The following is a 19,994-nucleotide window of genomic DNA, read 5'->3' on the forward strand; positions in this document are numbered from 1 at the left end:
ATTCATTATATATTGCCAACAGTTATGTCATCTGATAAAATGTATTTTCCATGTATTCGTCAGTCTACTGGATATGTTACTAAATTAATACAATTCTTTCAATTCTATAAGCTGGTCTTTTAAAATGATCACTTGGTGTGTAAAATTAACTAATTTAATGTAAGCTCCAAACAGCTTTTTATTTAACCCAATAGGAAAAAAGGTTCCTTCATCCTTGGTATAAGGAAAAGTATATGTAATCCAAATAAACTTTTTCCACCACTTCACTTTAAATCACATAAATGAAAATTGTACTATAGATAATATAAAGCAATGTTAATTGTCAATGGTTTAGAATTATCCCAAAGTTATCTTAATTCAAATTTTCTGAATAATCCTTTTTTTTTCACTAAAAGCTGTATATCTGCGTGTTGATACACAGACATGTAGAAGGAAGGTAAGCATAAAACATGGTAAGATACAGCTCTACTTTTCTTACAAAATAATTAAAATAGGTCACAAGTTCAGAGCCGAATTAGAATTTACTACACACAGCAGAATATACTTGGAGGTATCAAATGTGATATAAGAGACACCCTACCCCAGCACATTCACGTGCTCGGGGGGGATTTACATATTAAGCTGAGGCAGACAAATAGACTCGCCTGCTGTCTGGAGGTGGAAAGCGACAAACGGCAGGAGGAGATGAAAATGGAAGAAGCAGACAACAAACATCATTACTGTGTTCCAGTAAAAGGTACACGGGCTGGGTTTGTCAGATGAACAGTCATTTGGACAAAGGTCACCATACTATAAAGTGACAAAAGACTTTCAAACAAATTAATTAACATATTTGTCATGAGAAATAAAAAAGAAATTTTGGTAGTTTTTAAGAAGAAAGCCCCAGTTATGAAAGATGCTGGACAGATGTCACCAGCACTCAGATTTCTTCATTTCTTAGGTCTCCCCTTCCTCCTTTCCAATGTTGAGCTGCTAGATAAGTTTTTTTCCAGTATGATACCACATCCCTTGCTAAGAATCATTCAGTAATTTTCTTTGGTGAAAATCAATACATGTAATGGAACGTGATAACACTGTCATCCTTATGGAAGGAATTATGTTTAAAGCACTGATGACACTAAGTAAGGCCAGCTTAAACTAACATGATACGGAGCTGTGCTGAAGACAACACAAAGCAGTGACATCACTGACCATAACCATTTCTCTTCCTCTTGCACATATTCCACCCACCCACTCATCTCAATGTTTGTGAGCACTGAGTTGATGACAGACACTGGAAAGAAAAGAGCATGAATTAGGGTCTCTGCCTTCAAATTGTTTACAATCTACAATTAGCCACAAACATATTTCTTTTTACACATGGTCCATAAACCTTGCCCTGGCTCAGGCATGAAAAATGGATTTGCAAAGGGCCTGTAAAAGGGGAAGCTACCTACGAGTTGAAGGCCAAAGGGTAAGAGAAAGGTCTAGTGTATGTGGGGTTTTATGGAAAACAGTAAAGGAGAATTCACTATGAAGGATTAACACTCTGTAACTGTATCACAATATTAACCTTGCAGATTCTTAAACTCAATGTAAATGTTCCATACCAAGACATTCATTAGGTCAATCAAGCATATATATTGAGCAAAAAGGTTAAGAATGTGGGAGACAGAGATAAGAATAACAAGCAGCGCTTGTCCTTAAGGAATGTAAGACTTAGATGGAGATGCCATAAATTCACGTAAAGACACACAGGTCAACACAGGCAGTGTGTGAATGCCAAGTGAGGGCGGAGAAAGGAAGAGCCTCAGGGTGTGAGGACAGCTGTCTGTCCTTGGAACTTGGCACCTCATTAATCACTTGCTCTGATTCAGCTATAGGAGGCAAGAGAAAGGTTGAAACGTTTGTTGTGATGAGGTTATTAGAAAGGGATTACAGAGAAGGCTGAGTAAGGGAGAAAAGAGGGAAGACTATATACAGTCTGAAACAAACAGCTGAGTAAAACTATTAGCATGCTGGCCAACCATGTGGGCAAAAATCCATCATTACAGGATTGAAAGAGCCAGAGAGGCCCCACCCATCTGGATCCCCAGGGCAGGGCTATTCTTGCTGCAGTGGGAGGGGAAGCTCAGTTATCCTCCGAGAACATCAATCATGGGCTACTGGTCCTATCTCATAGATGACTAACTTCTTATACTGATTTTCAAAAACCTCCCATTAAAATAAAAATTCACCATATGGCTTCCAATTTTTTTCTGCAAATTTCCAACACATTAGATAATCTAAGTGAATCTACTTTATAGACACAGTTCCTAACTTACAAGATCCTCAGTAAATACTGGCTTCCTTCTCTCTGACCCCAACTACCACATTTCATTAGCAATAATAATAAATCACTATTATTCAGGATGGTATTAAATACATATCCCTGGTCACAGTATTTTTCCTACTTCATATATAACAACAAACGATTAAGCCTTTCTGTTGCCTTGTCATACACCAAAAGACAATACTCTATTATGTTACTCTCTCAAAAACTGGGTCCCAACACTAAATACTTTTCCAGATCATTTATAAGAATGGAAATTTGAGGGACGGGCCCCATGGCCAAGTGGTTAAGTTCACACGCTCTACTTCGGCGGCCCAGGGTTTTGTGGGTTTGGATCCTGGGCGTGGACATGGCACCACTCATCAGGCCATGCTGAGGCGGTGTCCCACATAGCACAACCAGAGGCACTCACCACTAGAATATACAACTATGTACTGGGGGAGTTTTGGGGAGAAGAAGAAGGAAAAAAAAAAGAAAAAAAGAAGGTTGGCAACAGATGTTAGCTCAGGTGCTAATCTAAGAAGAAAAAAAAAGAACAGAAATTTGATCTTAAAAGCACCTTACTGTCAATGAAAGACATACTTAACCAACTGTTCTCCAATTGTTTGTTTTTAATTGCGGGGGGGGGGGTACTATCTAAAAGTCCAACCAATAGTTTTTCCAGCTATTGTTACAGTCTAGATCTTCTCAACAGAGGGAGAGAGAATGGCGGCCCTGGTGAGGCCGAGTAAGAAGGGACCCTGGGAATGTCCACACAAGAAAACACAGCTGATTCTGGTGCAAACCATTGAAATATCGCCATGAAATAAAATCTACCAGAATTGTGGAGGAGAGATTACACAGGAAATTATCCGGTATTTTAAAAAGAGATATAACACATTTTTAATTTTATAACTATGCATGGGGCTAAGTGAAACCCTAACATCATAAACCGTGAGACCCCGTACCTCCTCACAGCAGCAGGCAGACACCGCATTACACAGGCTGGAAGCAGAAAGGAAGACATCCGAGGGGTGGCGCGAATCTGTACCACCTTAGTTCCACGACCTTTCCCTCACAGAAATTTAAAAATTATCATTTAGATAATAAGCCTCAATAGTACTATCTGATCTGAACTAATGTTGCTGGATATTTTTAACAGTAAGAAAATTAGACAGTTTTATGTGACAGGACGTTGACTTAATATTTTAAGTTATACATTGACCTGTAAAACTTTCACGATACAGCTACTCCAATAAAAATTATACACTTCAAAAAGTGACTTGACTAAGTGACCAGGATCATTTGGCTGTTTGATTGTGGAAAAGTCACAAATGTGAACCTGGGTGCACGGGCGCTAGCTGCAGATACGGTTCCCTAAACCGAGATTATTGCGGCAACAGTGCTCATTTCCGTACATAAAACTTTTTTGAAAGGACAATTTTACTTCCTCATTTGGGTAATTAGGAGAAAAGTCAGTTTAATCAGTTTGTGCTAATAAGAAAATCAAAATTCAGAATGTCTTTTAAAATGCAATTTTGTTATTTTACCTACATTTCTGAAAATGTATTAATAGATAAATTCATACGTTAACTAACTGGAATTGAAAAATGCTCATTTTCCTTAAAAAATTTGTTCACTTAGGTTTAGTAATTTCCTTAAACACTTTAAACTTTCTCCTTAAAAACAGTTTACAGCATGAATCTGCAATTTTTGAAACAGTCCAGAAGTTAACTTTTATCTACATCTCTTTGAATGGTCAAATTCCAAAGTAATCAAGATTTAATGTAGTAAAATCTTAGATGATATCAGAGTATTAGGTACCTCAATCAATCTAAAACTTAACATCTGAAACCAATACCAAAATGAGTTTTAGGAGACTCAGTTTAAAGTCTCAATCTATCACTCACTATGGGGTTTATTTATCACCAGCTATGGGGTCTTTATAAAATCCTTATAATTTTATTTTATTTGAATACTTCAATGTTAGTGTTTACTAACAATTAGCAAATGGACTGATACTTCTGAAATCAAGCTGGTCACTTATCTGAACATCTATCTTGTTAGGGGTTCATAATCACACTGGACAATATGTGCCAAGTTGGGCAAATGATACATTTAGTTTGTTGATTCTCCTGTTTCAAAGACTAATTTTGCATTTTAGTAGCCTTTCATTGTGTTAACAGTTCCCAATAAAAATAGTAACTAATGACTACATAGAGAAAAATCAAGTACAAACACATATTTGCTTGTCAGGAATAGTGATAAAACTAACATTTGTGGAGCGTCTTAAACTTTACAGAATGCTTGCACCTATGTTGCCTTATCTGCATCTTCCCTGCACCCTGTGAGGTCAGGCATCTCTACTGCCCTTACAGATGTGGAAACTTGGAAAGGTCAGAGAAGGGAGAAGGCCAAGTGTGAGACTCCATCTCGACAACTACCAACTCGCTTCCTTGGTTAATCCACTTAACCGTTCTGGGCCTCAGTGTCGTCATATTTAGCTTTTGGAAGATAATATCTACCTCATGGAATTAATCTGAGGATTAAATGAGTTAAATGTTTATAGAAGAATCCTGGACCTTATAAAACAATATTCAAAAATTGATTATGATTTCAAAAATAAACACGTGAATATTTTTTTAAATTCAGTAAGAACATCCTGATATCTGGAACACAGGAATGGGAAAAGTCTCAGAAACAAGGAATATTGTAAAGCATGGAGCCCAAATCTTTGATTTTAGTACCCACATCCCCCAAAAGTGGTGGGGCCCCTAAGGAAGCCACGCTCAGAAAACCCCGTACAGAGCAAGTCATTTCATTAGAGGAGGCCAAAAGTGGCTGACAGAGGAGAGAAATGTCACTGACAGCCAGAGTGGACCCAAAAGAAAGACCCATGGAAAAGCCAAGAGGAAATTCAAAAGAAGAAAACAGTTGAGAATCACTTAGGATACAGATAAAAATGTGAACGCAGCTCAACTGTTCACAAAGCTGTCACCAAATTACAGATTATAAAATATTTCTTGTTTGGAAATAATGAGTAGAAATTTACAAGAAAATCCAGAAGATGTCCTGAATACTTTAAGCAAGGAAGTATGTAGACAAAATTCTAAATAAAATTTCCAGGATAAATATATAAAATAAAAAGTGTTTAAAGGAACGTAAAGTTTCATCCTCTGGAAATCCCTTCAGGGTAACATAGGTTTCTCAAGGATGCTGGATAAGTGAGGTGCCACTCTGGTTTAGCAGGATGCAGGGTGCCACAGCAAGCCTGCATTCAGCATGACACGGGACAGCTAACAGAACTGCTCCAGGGTTATAATACATGAGGAAATGAGAGTATATCTTTTTTGGAGAAGAATCCATTTCTGATGAAACCAAAATAAAGGAATGAATGGTCTTTAAAAAAGGATCCCAGTTGAAATAAATAACCAAAAATAGTTTATTTTTATCTTGAGGAAGAGCGAATCACTAAAAACTCCATGGAGTTTCGGGGTATGATAATCTTTCCTAGAGTATTGCTAACAACAGACACTGACATTGACAAAAGGCTATTCCAGTTTATGTCCAAGCGAAGGTATTTTATTGCATTTAACTCCTTGGCTATTTTACTGGCATATCACTGAACCTCCACACTTCTCGGCCTGGTCGCTCATGATTTTTGCCTTGACATCATCACTTCCTGTTACTCTCCTATACACATTCTAGGCTTGGGGTAAAACAGACTTTCTTGTTCCTGAAATTGTTCTTACTTTCCCACATTTGCCCTCATCCTTGCCTTTCTCTCTGAATCCTAAACGAAAGCCCAGGCCAGATTCTATGCACTTCTTGAAGCCTCTTCTGAACTACCCCACCTAACCCCCAGCCCAGCACAAACAGACTCTTTCTGTGAGATCCAGGACATTTTACTGTTACCATTTTTGCTAAACTTACTCAAATCTACTCATCTCTCAGGCATCTAAAGTGAGCAGTGTGTATTAAAAGGGCACTACAGTCAGACAGACAAGTTCCACAAATGGAACTGGCTTAAGTGCTAACTCTAAAGAGCCATAGGTCCCTGCTCTGAACAATGGGGATGATCCTGACTGAAATTACATGCTTGTGCTTATGTAAAACAGCAAGCCTGCAATGAACCAATCAACCAATGAAGATACACATTCTGCCTCATGCCTCTGATCCTACAAAAAAAGGAGGGAGGGGGGTATCATAGAGGTCATTCAAAATTGTCTTAACTTTCCAGGTCCTCCCCTCTTCTTTGCACTGACTCCGCTCTACCTGAAGGTCAAGATATGTGAGCCTCTAAACTGATTGTCAATTAATTCATTATGATCATTAGTTTACGTGACATGTGGAAGGTTCCACAAATATCCTAGGCAAAAATGCAGACTTGTATTCCTACGCTTTTAAGAGTACATACATAAAGATGATAAAAAGTAAAAGTATGCGAAAGAATGAAAGCAGACCACTGTCTTACACCATACACAAAAATTAACTCAAAATGGATTAAACACTTGAATGTAAGACCTGAAACCATTAAACTTCTAGAAGAAAACATGGGCAGTACACACCATCAGCCTTAACAGCATATTCTCAAGTACCATGTCTGATCAGGCAAGGGAAACAATAAAAACAATAAAGAAATGGCACTACATCAAACTAAGAAGCTTCTGCACAGCAAAGGAAGCCATCAACAAAATGAAAAGACAACCTAACAATTAGGAGAAGATATGTGCAAACCATATATCTGATAAGGGGTTAATAGCCGAAATATATAAAGAACTCATACATGTCAACAACAAAAAAACCCAGTAACCCAATTAAAAAATGCACAAAAGATCTGAACAGACATTTCTCCAAAGAAGATATACAGATGGCTAACAAGCACATGAAAAGATGTTCAACATCATCAACTATCAGGGAAATGCAAATCAAAACTACACTGAGATATGACTTTACTCCCGTCAGAATGGCTATAATCCACAAGACAGCAAGTACTGGAGAGCATGTGGAGAGAAGGGAACTCTCATACACTGCTGCTGGGAGTGCCAACTGGTGCAGCCACTATGGAAAGCAGTATGGAGATTCCTCAAAAATGAAGAATAGGGGCCGGCCCCGTGGCCGAGTGGTTAAGTTCGAGCGCTCCGCTGCGGCGGCCCAGGGTTTGGATCCTAGGCGCAGACATGGCACTGCTCGTTAGGTCACGTTGAGGCGGTGTCCCACATCCCACAACTAGAAGGACCCACAACTAAGATATACAACTATGTCAGGGGGTTTGGGGAGATAAAGCAGGAAAAAAAAAAAAGATTGGCAACAGTTGTTAGTTCAGGTGCCAATCTTTAAAAAAAAAAAAAAAATTAAGAATAGAACTACCATACGATCCAGCTGTTCCACTGCTGGGTATTTATCCAAAGAACATGAAAACACAAATGTGTAAAGGTACATGCAACTCTTATGTTCACTGCAGCATTATTCACAATAGCCAAGACTTGCAAGCAACCTAGGTGCCCATCAAGGGACAAATGGATAAAGAAGATGTGGTATATAGACACAATGGAATACTACTTGGCCATAAGAAATGATGAAACCCAGCCATGTATGACAACATGGAAGGACTTTGAGGGTATTATGCTAAGTGAAATAAGTCAGACAAAGAAAGTCAAATACTGTATGATCTCACTCATAAACAGAAGATAAAAACAACAAACAATCACATAGAGACAGAGATTGGATTGGTGGTTACCAAAGCGGGGTGGGGAGAGCGAAAGGGGTGATGAGGCACATGTGTGTGGTGATAGATTGTAATTAGTCTTTGGGTAGTGAAGATGATGTAATCTACAGAGAAATCGAAATATAATGATGTACATCTGAAATTTATATAACATTATAAACCAGTGTTACTGCCATAAAAATATGTATGTATATAATTTTTTTAAAAAAGTAAAAGCGATATTGTTTCTGGGTCTCCTAACAGGCAGTCAAATAGTCAGAAATTAGAACCTATGGGGACTGGCCCCATGGCTAAGCGGTTAAGTTCATGTGCTCTGCTTTGGCGGGCCAGCGTTTCTCTGGTTCAGATCCTGGGTGCAGGCCTAGCACTGCTTATCAAGCCACGCTGAGGCGGCAGCCCACATAGCACAACTGGAAGGACCTACAACTAGAAGATACAGCTACATACAGGGACCTTTGGGGAGAAGAAGAAGAAACAAAAAAGACCGGTAACAGATGTTAGCTGAGGGCCAATCTTTAAAAAAAAAAAAAAAAAAAAGAACTCTTGAACACCCACAATACTGCACCAGCACGCACACTGCTGAACTTAAGAAAGTAATCCAGGCTACATCCTTAGGATAGCATTTTTTATATTACTTATAGCCAATTATTGCTCTAATGAGATTAATCAGAGAACAAGAAACCTTCATTCAATCATTTTTTTCAACAGCACAAATTAGTACTGGGCAACAATTCAAGAAACTGAAAACAAATCCCAGAACAGGTGCTTCCTCTCCCCAGATGCACTAACAGAAAATAATCAGGGGCAAAGGAAGGGTCAGAGAAATCTCCAACAGGTGAGAAAACTACTCTCAAAGTTGTATTAATTATTGCTCATTTCTTTTTAAAAAAACTTTTGTTTTTAAAATGTTTCTTTTAAAAACAAAAAGAGAAAGGAAAAAAGTAAGTATTTCTCATTCAATTGATAATGGCAGAATAGATGCTGGTGAATATCACGTAAGCATTCACATTCACATGCAGACTACGGTGAAAGTATGTCTTGTTCTCAACAGAGAAGACGTTTTATATTTGGGAGTTTATAATTAAAAGGTTACACATATGAAACAGTTTTAAAAATGACTGCCTGGGGGGAAACTTGAGGAATGAGACCATATTTATCACCAGCACCCCCCACAAGACCTGGTGCACTGAAGACACTCCCTAGGTTTTTGTTGGTTAAACTGACATTCCAGTTAAGGCTGCAATATTAACACAAAAAGCACCAGCACACTTACCTGCACTTTAATGTAATTTCAAAACCATTTAGTAAATAATTTGAAACAGGTAAGTATCACTTATGACTAGAAACCAACTGTACACTGATTTTGGAAGAAGCTGAACCTTCCACACTTTGCACTAGAAATGAGACAACATTTCCTAAGAGAAGCTATAAAGAAGGTGAGTGGCAAAGTGGAAGATCCAGTTATGGTCTCCACTGGGAGCAGACTGCAGGGGGCCCCTTAACAGATTTCATTACAGCCCCACAATGGTAAATACTGTGAGCCTAATTAAGTAATTAGTGAGGGATTTCCTGTATGAAAATAATACTTCCTCCTCTTAAAAGTGGCCACCTGTTGGGTTTGTAAATTAGCTGTATTTAAGAAAATGCAAACAATATACTCGGGACAGGCTGCATGTTATCCAAAAGCAAACTGGAGTGTTTAATTATAGGAAGCTATTGCAGTTCCCTCTGAGGGTTCAGGTAATTGTTTCTTTTACCAGATAAGCATGACTATGAAAGGATCTAAGACTATTTAAGGGGAAAGTTTGAGTGTTAACTACTGTTACGCTACTGGAAATCTACTGAAACATTTAAAATCATGTAGGTGACCGAGATTTTTAAATTTTCCAGATGCTCTACATAGTTCTAATCCTGTTTTTAACAACAGCCAATTCCTGAAGCCTTATGTGATCATTAATTACATAGCAAATATGCTAATCATTTACTCTGGATTCAAATTTCCCTGAACATTGCATAAGGAAGTTTTATGTTCCATGTTGGCTTGTTAAACAACTCAATAAAACCAGAGCAATTGAAAGAATTACTTTTCCACATACTGAGATGTCTAATAAAATGTGTCACTTGAAACTCTGTATTTTGTCCCCTGCTACTTCATCTTTTCACAAACTTAACCAAAACTTGGTTTCCATGAAGTAAGATGGTTTGCACGTTCTAATATTGAAGAAATAATGTTAGAATTATTCTTTTCAAGTTTAATCATAATGGTATTACTTTGCTTTTTCCCTTACTTCCTAAATACATTATACGTTTTAAATGTACACTGACTGACCTTAATCTCAGATTAATTTAGAAACAGACTGGTATAGAATTTTTGAAGAAATTCAGTCACTGCTATCATTTTGGAATTGATTAATGTCCCACCTCTCTCAATAGCCTTCCTCCATGGAAATGCTTCTCACCAACTACGCCTACACAGCGCTGACAGGCATGCTCACAGCACATCCTGTTTCAGTGAGATTCATTCATTTACTGGTTTTAAGTATTCATGCTGCACTACCTACAGAGCAGAAACGAGTCAAAGCATATCTCTTCATAACCGTTTATTATAAAACGAAAAAGTGTTAGAGCGGAAGGGATATAAATCTTTGTCCAACTTCCTCATTCCAATACACATCAAAAAAGAAGAAGATGAGACCGGGAGATTGACTTGGATATGGTCACAAAGCTATTTAGCATCAAAACCACATCAATACTCTTTCCCAGGTTACAATCAGAGTTACCTAAGATTGTCATCTTTACCATGGCCATTATCTGACAGCAGAAGCTGGGTCCCTAGAAAAGCTTTAATATATATATATATATATATTAAAGTATATATTATAAAGTATAAATATATATAAATACATATAAAGTGTGTATATATATATATATATATCATTCATAATGAATAAATCATCATTCATAAAAATCAATCCCCTCTATCAATGAGTGGAGTATATACAATGAGAAAAACTTCTTGGTAATAAATTGCCCTTGGCATCTCCACCAGCATCTGCAAGGTGCACCCAGGACTCAGGAATAGGAAGAAAGCTCTTAAGTTTTCACTTAGCACTTGATTCAGGCTTCACCTTCACCCTTCTATACCTTTTGCAGGTTCTCCACGCTTGCTGACCGGGGGTTACGGGATTGGTTGCTCACAGCCACCATCAAACCTTGTCACTGTAACCTACCTCCTTGGCCATGTCTGTGTATTTTTGCTTTTCCTTTGGATCGAGAACAGCCCACCAATCAGCTAGGATCTTGGTAGCACCTCGGTTATCAAGCCTGGGGTGTTCCTGACGTACAAGGGAGCGATGGCGTTTGCAAAATAAGAGGAATGCGTTCATTGGCCTCCGGGCGCGCTGTTCTGGTGATTCATCGTCTTCGGTCTCACCAACATCTTGTTCTAGGCCATCAGCCCCAAGAAGCTGAACCTATTACCAACCAAAACAAAAGCCAGAAGTTTAACAAATCTTGGACAATTTCCCTTTAACAATTAGTCTTGGTTTTCAAATTATATTTTTTTCTTAGTTCCATTTCAACACCTTACAAATTGAAAAAAAAGATTTCTTAAAATCATCAACCACTGTTAGTGAGTGGTTGGTAACCAACTTATGATGCATTCTTCTGCTTAGTTTCTATAGCAACCTGTGCATGTCTCTATTAAATCATATGACATTGTGTTATAATTGCTTATGTTTTTTGCTCTCTCACTAAACAGTGTGCTCTTTGAGGACAAAAGCTCTCTTATTTACCTTTACAACCACAGCGCCTAGCTCAATGCCTGGTATAACATTAGTGCTTACCTAAATGTTGAATAAATGAATAAACTCGTTCTGTGATATATGGGTCTCAAGATTAGCAAGAATATCCACATAAAATACATGAATATTCCGTCTTTCTCCTCTTTGGAAAGTGCTTTTTACAGCGAATAATATGAAAATGTGTAACATAAAAGTAGATAATAACCTAATATAGACTATACTCAATGTTTTTGTGCATATCAAAAGTGGAGCCTCCTACTGTCAAAATCAAAACAGGCATTCAACATTATTTGAAAGAAGAACTATGCAGTAAATTTTCAAGCCTGTAAATATCAGGCTTTCCTGTTTCGTGAAAAGCAATGGTGATAGGAATAAACTCACCTAGGATTATACCTTCAAAATCAGTTTTGAATCCTTCCTTTTCCTAAGCATTTCATTCAATTCATGGTCTTCAAGGACTCCTGCAAAGCTCTGACCCTGTCCATGCCATCTGTGCAATTCTCACTGCCACTTCCCTAGCACCACTCTGGCCTGTAGCCCCATCTTTCTGCTTTTAATCTCTTACAACACTTCCTGCACGTGGCCACAGATTAAATTGCTCAAAGCATATCTCTGATGACAGAATCTCAGAACATATCAGGATTGTTAAATATCTTCTACAGCTAAAATACAATTCTATGATATTTCTCAGAAACAGTGCAACCATGAACAGAAGTCCAGAATGCTTACTAAAACCATTTCTTTCATTTCTTGTTTCATAGTTAAAATCAAGAAGGATGGCGGTAGTTGTTAGTCTGCGTTATACAGTGGGGCGGGACTTAAACTTGCGTGGGCACTGCAGGCCCTGGAAGTCTTGTTAAAACATGGAGTGTTGGGTCCCATTCCCAGTTTCTGATTCTGCAGGTCTGGAGCAGGCCTTGAGAATCTGTATTTCCAACAAGTGCGCAGGTGATGCTGATGCTGCTGGGGTGAGGATCACACTCTGAGAACCTCTGCTATAAGGCAATCATGTTCTTTTATATCATGTTTATTGGGCAAATGTTACAGACAGATACTCTAGGACAAATCACTAGCTTAATCCAATTTGGCACTTTTTAAAAGCCTTTTAAGTTTAAACTAAGTATTGCAAATACATTTAATTAACCATCAATTATCTTCAAACGCAAATAGTACAGAACAATCTTGAAGTCACAGCTATCTGATTTAGAAATACTTTAGGGATTATTATTGGGGGTGAAGGCTACAGATTTCTCTTCCTCATTACGTATACAATCATTAACAAGATTTGCATTTTCAAGGAGCATTTATTTTTGCATTCTGAAACTGATTAAGAAGCTACAGAAAAATCAGGCATAAAAATGTATTATGTAGGTTGAGGAAGTAATTATATTTTCCCTCTAGAAAGAATAACTTTTGCTTCCGTTACTAAATTATAAAACTCAAGCCAAGAGCTGGAAAAAGATAAATAAGAGAAGATCCTGGCCGACAGAGCTCGCCGTTTTGGGAGGGGAGAAAGATATATAAGCAAATAAATTAAAAACCAGTATGATGACTGCAACAGGGAGCCCGCACGATAATGAAGCACTGATGGACGGGTGGAAGCACAAAGAGTCTCCCTAGAAAAGGCGTTGTCTGAGCTACTCTTCGAAAGATGAATCCAAATGTGTCAGGTAGTCAATGGGGAGACATGGGGAACTAACAGGGATTAAGGCTCAATGGTTTATTCAAACATCCACATGTAGTTCAATAGCACTAACATATAAAAGATTAGAATAAGGATCTGGGGCATGAGGTCGTAGAAGGAGGTATGGGCCACTTCATGAAGAATGTGCTCTGCCATGTAAAAAAAGTACATTTAATCCTATAAATGAGTGGTTTCAGACTGTATGGACCAATAAAAAAAACCTTGGTGGACGGACACAGATTAATTTTTTCTTTTTTTCTTTCCGGCTGAGGAAGATTAGCCCTGAGCGAACATCTGTGCCAGTCTTCCTCTACTTTATATGCAGTTTGCCACCAAAGTGTGGCTGATGAGTGGTGTTGATCCGCGCCCAGGATCTGAACCCATGAACCTGGGCCATCGAAGTGGAGCGCGCCACCAAACTCAACCACTACACCATGGAGCTGGCCCTTCAACTTTTTATTTTGCCAAGTACGAACATTAAAAACAAAATGTTTTTAACTGCTATCTACTATTATAATTATCTCATTAAATTAACTAACCAAAAGCAAATGAACAAATAAATTAAATTAAATAAAAATGAAAAACTCTCTATCTGGACTTATTTTTCTTTCACCCCTGGGGGAAGTAATACTCTGTAACAAATCAACACGAATACCAGACCAGGCTATGGAAAGCACAGGTGGATGCAATGGAGAGTCATGAGTGGTTTTAAGCAGGCGGGGGTGGGGGGGACGGGGACAAGGGGGATGGACATTGCTAGATTTGCATTTTAAGATAACTCCTGTCACCAGTGTAGAGCATGAAAGTGTAACAGCAAACCTGGCAGCAACCAAAAACCAGAGAAGCCAGTTACAAGTTTCCTCCAGTTGTCCAGGCAGGAAAGGGGACAGGGCTGAATCAAGGCAGTAATAATGAGAATGAGGAAGACAGAACAGAGACAATATTTATTTATGAGGTAGAACCAAGAGTGACTGGTATCTGATTGGATTTACAGGTTGAAAAGGAAGAGTGTTTCTGGCTTTGGTGGCAAGATTCCTTCATATGCAACAGAGAATACTTTTTCTCAAATAAGAGAAATTAGACCTGGTGGGGAACAGGAAGATCAGTATTGAGAAGGCTGGAGTGGAAGCAGCTCTCAGAAGAGAAGTCTCAGCTGGGATAATGAACCGAAGGACCAATATAAAGAGGGTGTAGGACCAAGGATGTGGATGAGATCACCAAATGTGGACTGAAAAGAGAAGAGCATTCAACGACTTCATTCTTTCACTCAATTACTATTCACCGGGCACCTGATATGGACCAGGCACTGTTCTAGGTGAGGCAGACAGAGCAGTGAGCATGCAAATTCCCTGCCCTGGAGAAGCAGAAGAGTGGCACAACCAGGCCTCCATTTTGAAAGGATCCCTCTGGCTGCTTTGTTGAGAAGATTGTAGAAGGGCAAGAGCAGATGTAGGGAGAGGTCGAACACAATCATGGGCACTAGAAATGGTGGTGGCTTGGATCAATGGGGTGGTAATGAAGTTGCTAAGAAAGGGTCAAATCGAGAACACATTTTAAAGGTAGAGCTGAAAATTTGCTGATAAATGGATGGAAGTGAGACTTGAGCAAAAGAAAATAGACAAGGTTTCGGGTCTGACCAACCTGAAAGCTGGATTTGCCATTTACTGGAAAAAGGAAGATGCAAGAGGACGGGGTTTGGTGGAGAAAAGTGAAAGCTTCATTTTGAACTGAGATTCTGATTTGATACCTGAGTGGATATGTCAAGTAAATAGGCAGAAATACAAGTCCAGAGTTTAGGAAAAAAAGTCCAGGAGGGCAATAGAAATTAAGAGGTTTAGAGAACATCGCCATTTGAGGAAGAATGATGGAGGGGCATCAACCGAAAGAAACTAGGAAGGTACAGTAGGGAAGGTAGGCAGAGAAAAAGGAGTGAGAGCTATCACAGAAAAAGGAGGCAGCCTCAAGGGGCAAGTGGTCAACAGGTGCAAGTGTGCCAGAAAGATCCAAGTAAGTATCAACTTAGAAATTTCCTCAATCTGGAGGAGTAACACCTATTTCTCTAAAATAGGAAAGGAGGAAGAAAAGATGAGTAAGAAGTGAGACCAGTGCCCAGGTGAGGAGAGGAAGCTGAAGGAGTCAGCTATGGTGGCCTCAATTTTCTCTGTGAAACAGGACATCAGGTCAACAGTGAGAGAGATCATAAAGGGTATCCAGAGAAGATGTCTGAGAAAGAGAAAAAAGGTTTATAATTCCTGCCAAGATGAGTGGAAGAGGGAGCTGACCCAAGCCAATGGATGGATGTCAAAGGCCTGGAGAAAATAAAACACGTTTCTAAAATGTGTGATGACATAAACATACACTCATCTATTCTTCCACTGAGCATCTATCTATTTAATATCATTCTAGGTTCTCAGGAAGAAGAGGACAAGAGGGGCAAGACCCCAGCTCTGATAGCTTACGTTCTAGTCTGGAAAGACAGACATAAAGAAGGGTACAGCTAACACAAGGAACTAGTAAGACGTGTCCTGAAGGAAATCCTCTGACATGGAAGGAGTCGGGTGGGAGGGACACTAAGATGATGAGGTCTCATCCCTCAGGGGGGTAGTCCTTGTGCTGAGATCTGAACAATGCAGAGGAAGAACCAGTCATACCAAGACCTGGAGGAATGGGTGGCTTTCTTAAGTCACCTGCATGGCTATGTGACTTTCTAAACAAGAGCCCACCACTCAAGCATAAGATGAGAGAAGGGGGCTTGGAGGACTGACTGACCTCAGAGGCGTGGTGGGGTGAGGCAGCCAGACGCTGCGAAGGCCACAGAGGATGACCTGAGCAGCTGAGACTGCCCTACACTGGCAGGGCTAGGCCGGAAGCAAAGCAAGAAGAGGCCAGGAACAACGGGGTGGGTGCCAGGTGAATACCCCCATCTCCGCTGCATTTGAACATTACCTGCAAATCATTAGTTAATTGACAGAAACTATTTAAGAAGGATCTGTTTCAGTCTAAACTATTAGGAAGTACAGATACTTTAATAAGAGTCATCAGTATTTGGAAGAACAATGTAGATTAAGTAGTCACGCAGTTAAACAGGATTCAAGTTATACAGACTTTTAGGAACGCCTCTTTCACAGCATATATGTTCACTGCAGTTTCTAGAATGAATGTTCAAATAAACTTAAAACTTCTACAATAAATGGAGGAATTACCTTATCAATATCCTCCTCTTCGTCTTCCTCTTCCTCCTCTTCTGAAAAGTCTAGAAGTTTCTTTGCCAGCAATGGATGCCACTGAAGACACTTTCGTTTGGGTCGTTTTCCAGCCCCTTCGCCTTCTGCTGAATGATCTTTATTTCTATTACTGCCTTTCATTACTGTGACCTGTGGTAAGGAAAGAAAGGAGAGAAACAGAGAGAAATCAAAGCATATTTGATTAAAATTAGTTTATTTAGCTTCCTTGGCTTTAATTGGATTATAGTCTTAATGACTAAAGTATCTACCAGCTCAGGCATTTACCGGATTCAGTAAGAATTCTAAGTACATAATCAAACAGTCATTTTAGTGAATGAAATTGAGCTAATAAAATTTGCCTTTTATGAAATCTACTTCCTTTCACTCCATAACTTTAGAACTCGAAATCCAAATATAAGTGTTAGGATGACTATGAGTTACTATCATCTGTTCATATTTACCCAGGGTAGTGTTTTCCATCTGAGGAATGTGAAAGATGCCTCCCAGGGGAGCAGAGGTGTTCATAGAGGTGGCCCTCCATACATTCTAACCAATGGCTCCTAGTTTAGTATAATAATTTATATGAATTTTGCATTCTACAATATGATACATCTGAGCCTGGAATATTATTAAGGAAAATAAATATTTCGTAAGAACCAAATGTTCTGGATTTAAAATAAAACTATTTCAAAAGATGACACACATTTTTCAAAAACTAGCTGGGTGCAGCCTCCAAGGAGCCAGCACGTGAACCCTGTGTGTCACTGAGTGGGATGGGCACCCTGCGTCCGCCTGTGACACACAAATCACACACCTTCCTGGCTCTCCGCGTCACACGCATCACTATGTGGGAACAAAGCTTTGCTCCTCAGGCTTTTTTGTCCCTAACGGGTAAGAGCTAAGTGACAGCCAGGCTACGAATGTGACAAAATCTTTTACAGAAGGCTAAAATTCTAAATTACTTTTCCATGACTTTAAAAAAAAGTTTTTCTCAATGATAAAACAACACATATTCATCATATTTCAAAGGTGAAAGTAGCATAAATTGAGGTTTTCCTTCTCCATCACGCCCAGCCCCCCCAGCCCAGAGGTAAACTATACATGTCAGTGTCTTAGCTTTCTCTCAGTATTTTCTGATTTGGTATTTCTCATTCGTTCATCTGAAGTAACATTAATATACAAATTATTGTTTATACATACTTGTGCAAAAATTCAAATAATACAGTTACATGCCATCAATTTAAATGGTTTATGCTGACAATTAGAAACACAAATGCGGCTACAATCACACAGTAGTGGCCTTTTTGGTCAGTGTAAGTTTGCATTGGTTCAAGTGCTTGCAAAGTGATACCAATAAACTCATAATGCCATGTTGCTGAACCTAGGGTCCATGTACATATAGTTTCAAGGTTCATCCAGTTCTCAAGCCTGCAAGACAATATGGATAGGCCAATAGATCCTTCTTCCTTAATTCCTTCTGGATTTTGTGTCACGCCTTCCTCACTTCAAAACCAAAAAGGAAGAGTCACTAATGTTTTCTTCTAGAACTTGCATGACTATTATAAAAATTTAAATATTTGATCCATCTGGAATTCATCTGATAAAAGGAGTGAGGTAGGGATCTAGCTTATTCTTTTTTTCCAAATACCTAGCCAATTGTCCCAACATCATTTATTAAATAATCTAGCTTTTCTCCATTCCCTTGAAATGTCACTTTTATCCTATATCCTAAAGTCCACATTTGTATAAATCTATTTCTGGATTCTCTCCTCTAACTGTTTACCTAGCCTCTGACCAATTTTAGTATCCTTAGGGACTATATCATTCTAAACCTTTTTTAAAATCCAAATATATCAATACAAATAGCCATTTAAAAAATTTAAGTTGCATATATCATGCTCTTCTAAGTCAATACATCTTAATAGTTCTCATTTTGTAATAAATATGTAATATTTCAAAATAATATATCACAATTTATTCAATCATTTCACTATTGATGGACATTCAGATTTCTTGTGCTGCAATAAAATCTTAATTTTAATAAAGATTATTTTTATATCTTCATTTTGATTAAAATCATCATTAATTTATTAAAAGCCTTGTCTAATCAAAAAACGGAACGGGGGAGAAAAAAACATTCCTGTGGTTTTCTTAGCAAGAAACTTCTGCTGAATATCTGAAGCAATTACATGGTTCACGTGGCTGCCTCAAGAGTGGAAGTTGTTATTGAAAACTCTAAATGGAATTAGTTACCTGGTGTGCTCTTAATAAAGGAACAAAGATTTCTTGTGAACTGATAGGCCATTTAACAATTCCCATTCTATCTACAAATAAAACTTGGCACAGGCAACCCAATTTCCAAAAATACCAATGCTAAATGGAGAAAAGAGGAAATGGTTATATTTGTGGCTTATTAATCACTTCAGGAGGAGCTGCGTGAGTGGTAACTAAACTCATACTGGGGCCCAATGTTTTCTAACACATTTTTTAAATAGCAAAAGAAATCAATGAGAAACTATAAGTCAGGCAGCTGTTATCAACTGGAGAGGTCAAAGTGATGGCCAGTGCCTAGACAAAAATGTATCATTTAGGCTCAAGGACTTTGATTATGCTCCTTAATCATGTGTGAATGTGTTTAAGTATATGTCTTTGCGTATGTATGTATAATTTCAATATTGAAACACAGAATATCAAGAATCAAATCAATAGATGGTAAATGTGGCTTTTGGGTTCAAAATAATCACCTTCATCCGCCACCCCGACAACTGTTCCAATTCTTTCCATGGAGCTGACATGCCACTTAAGACACTATATACGTCTTTTCTGATACTCCTAAAATTAGTCTCTCCTCCCCCAGAAATACACTAGAAAGTCTCTGTATTGCTAATGACGCTCACCACATCTTCCCTTCAATTACATTTGGGTACATCCTCCCTCCAGCACTCGGTCTTTTTCTTGATAATTTGAGACTTTATCTTTAGGTGCTCAGAAGCATCTGGGCTCACCAGAACATCAAGGTCAGTCAGCTGTGGGAGTTGTCGTAAGCAATCATATGAACACCCCCGTGCTAAATTATGGTGATAATTCACTATTTTTATTTACTAGAATGGCTTTACAATTAACTCCCATCCTCATATTCCCCTGAATTCAGATATTTTTTTCCCACGTGGGAAACAAAAGGGGTTGAAAACTATGTACAACTCTGACATGAGGAGTGTGGTGTGTGAGAACCTACCAGCCACCTGGGCCATGGGAGAAGTAAGGC

General features: G+C 38.6%; 1 protein-coding gene across 35 annotated transcripts in view; it reads right to left on the minus strand.

The window, feature by feature from the left end:
• BBX (BBX high mobility group box domain containing) overlaps positions 1–19,994 on the minus strand; it is a 263,283-nt gene that overhangs the window by 78,815 nt on the left and 164,474 nt on the right. For all 35 annotated transcript variants that reach the window (XM_070582825.1, XM_070582859.1, XM_070582826.1 and 32 more), the window contains 2 exons: positions 16,709–16,879; positions 11,249–11,491 (listed from right to left, as the gene is read on the minus strand). In XM_070582825.1, coding sequence (XP_070438926.1) covers positions 11,249–11,491; positions 16,709–16,870 — 405 coding nt within the window. In that variant the 5' untranslated portion in view covers positions 16,871–16,879. The remainder of the gene's footprint in view (positions 1–11,248; positions 11,492–16,708; positions 16,880–19,994) is intronic.

Source organism: Equus przewalskii, chromosome 18 (genome assembly GCF_037783145.1).
Source record: "Equus przewalskii isolate Varuska chromosome 18, EquPr2, whole genome shotgun sequence".
NCBI lineage: Eukaryota > Metazoa > Chordata > Mammalia > Perissodactyla > Equidae > Equus > Equus przewalskii.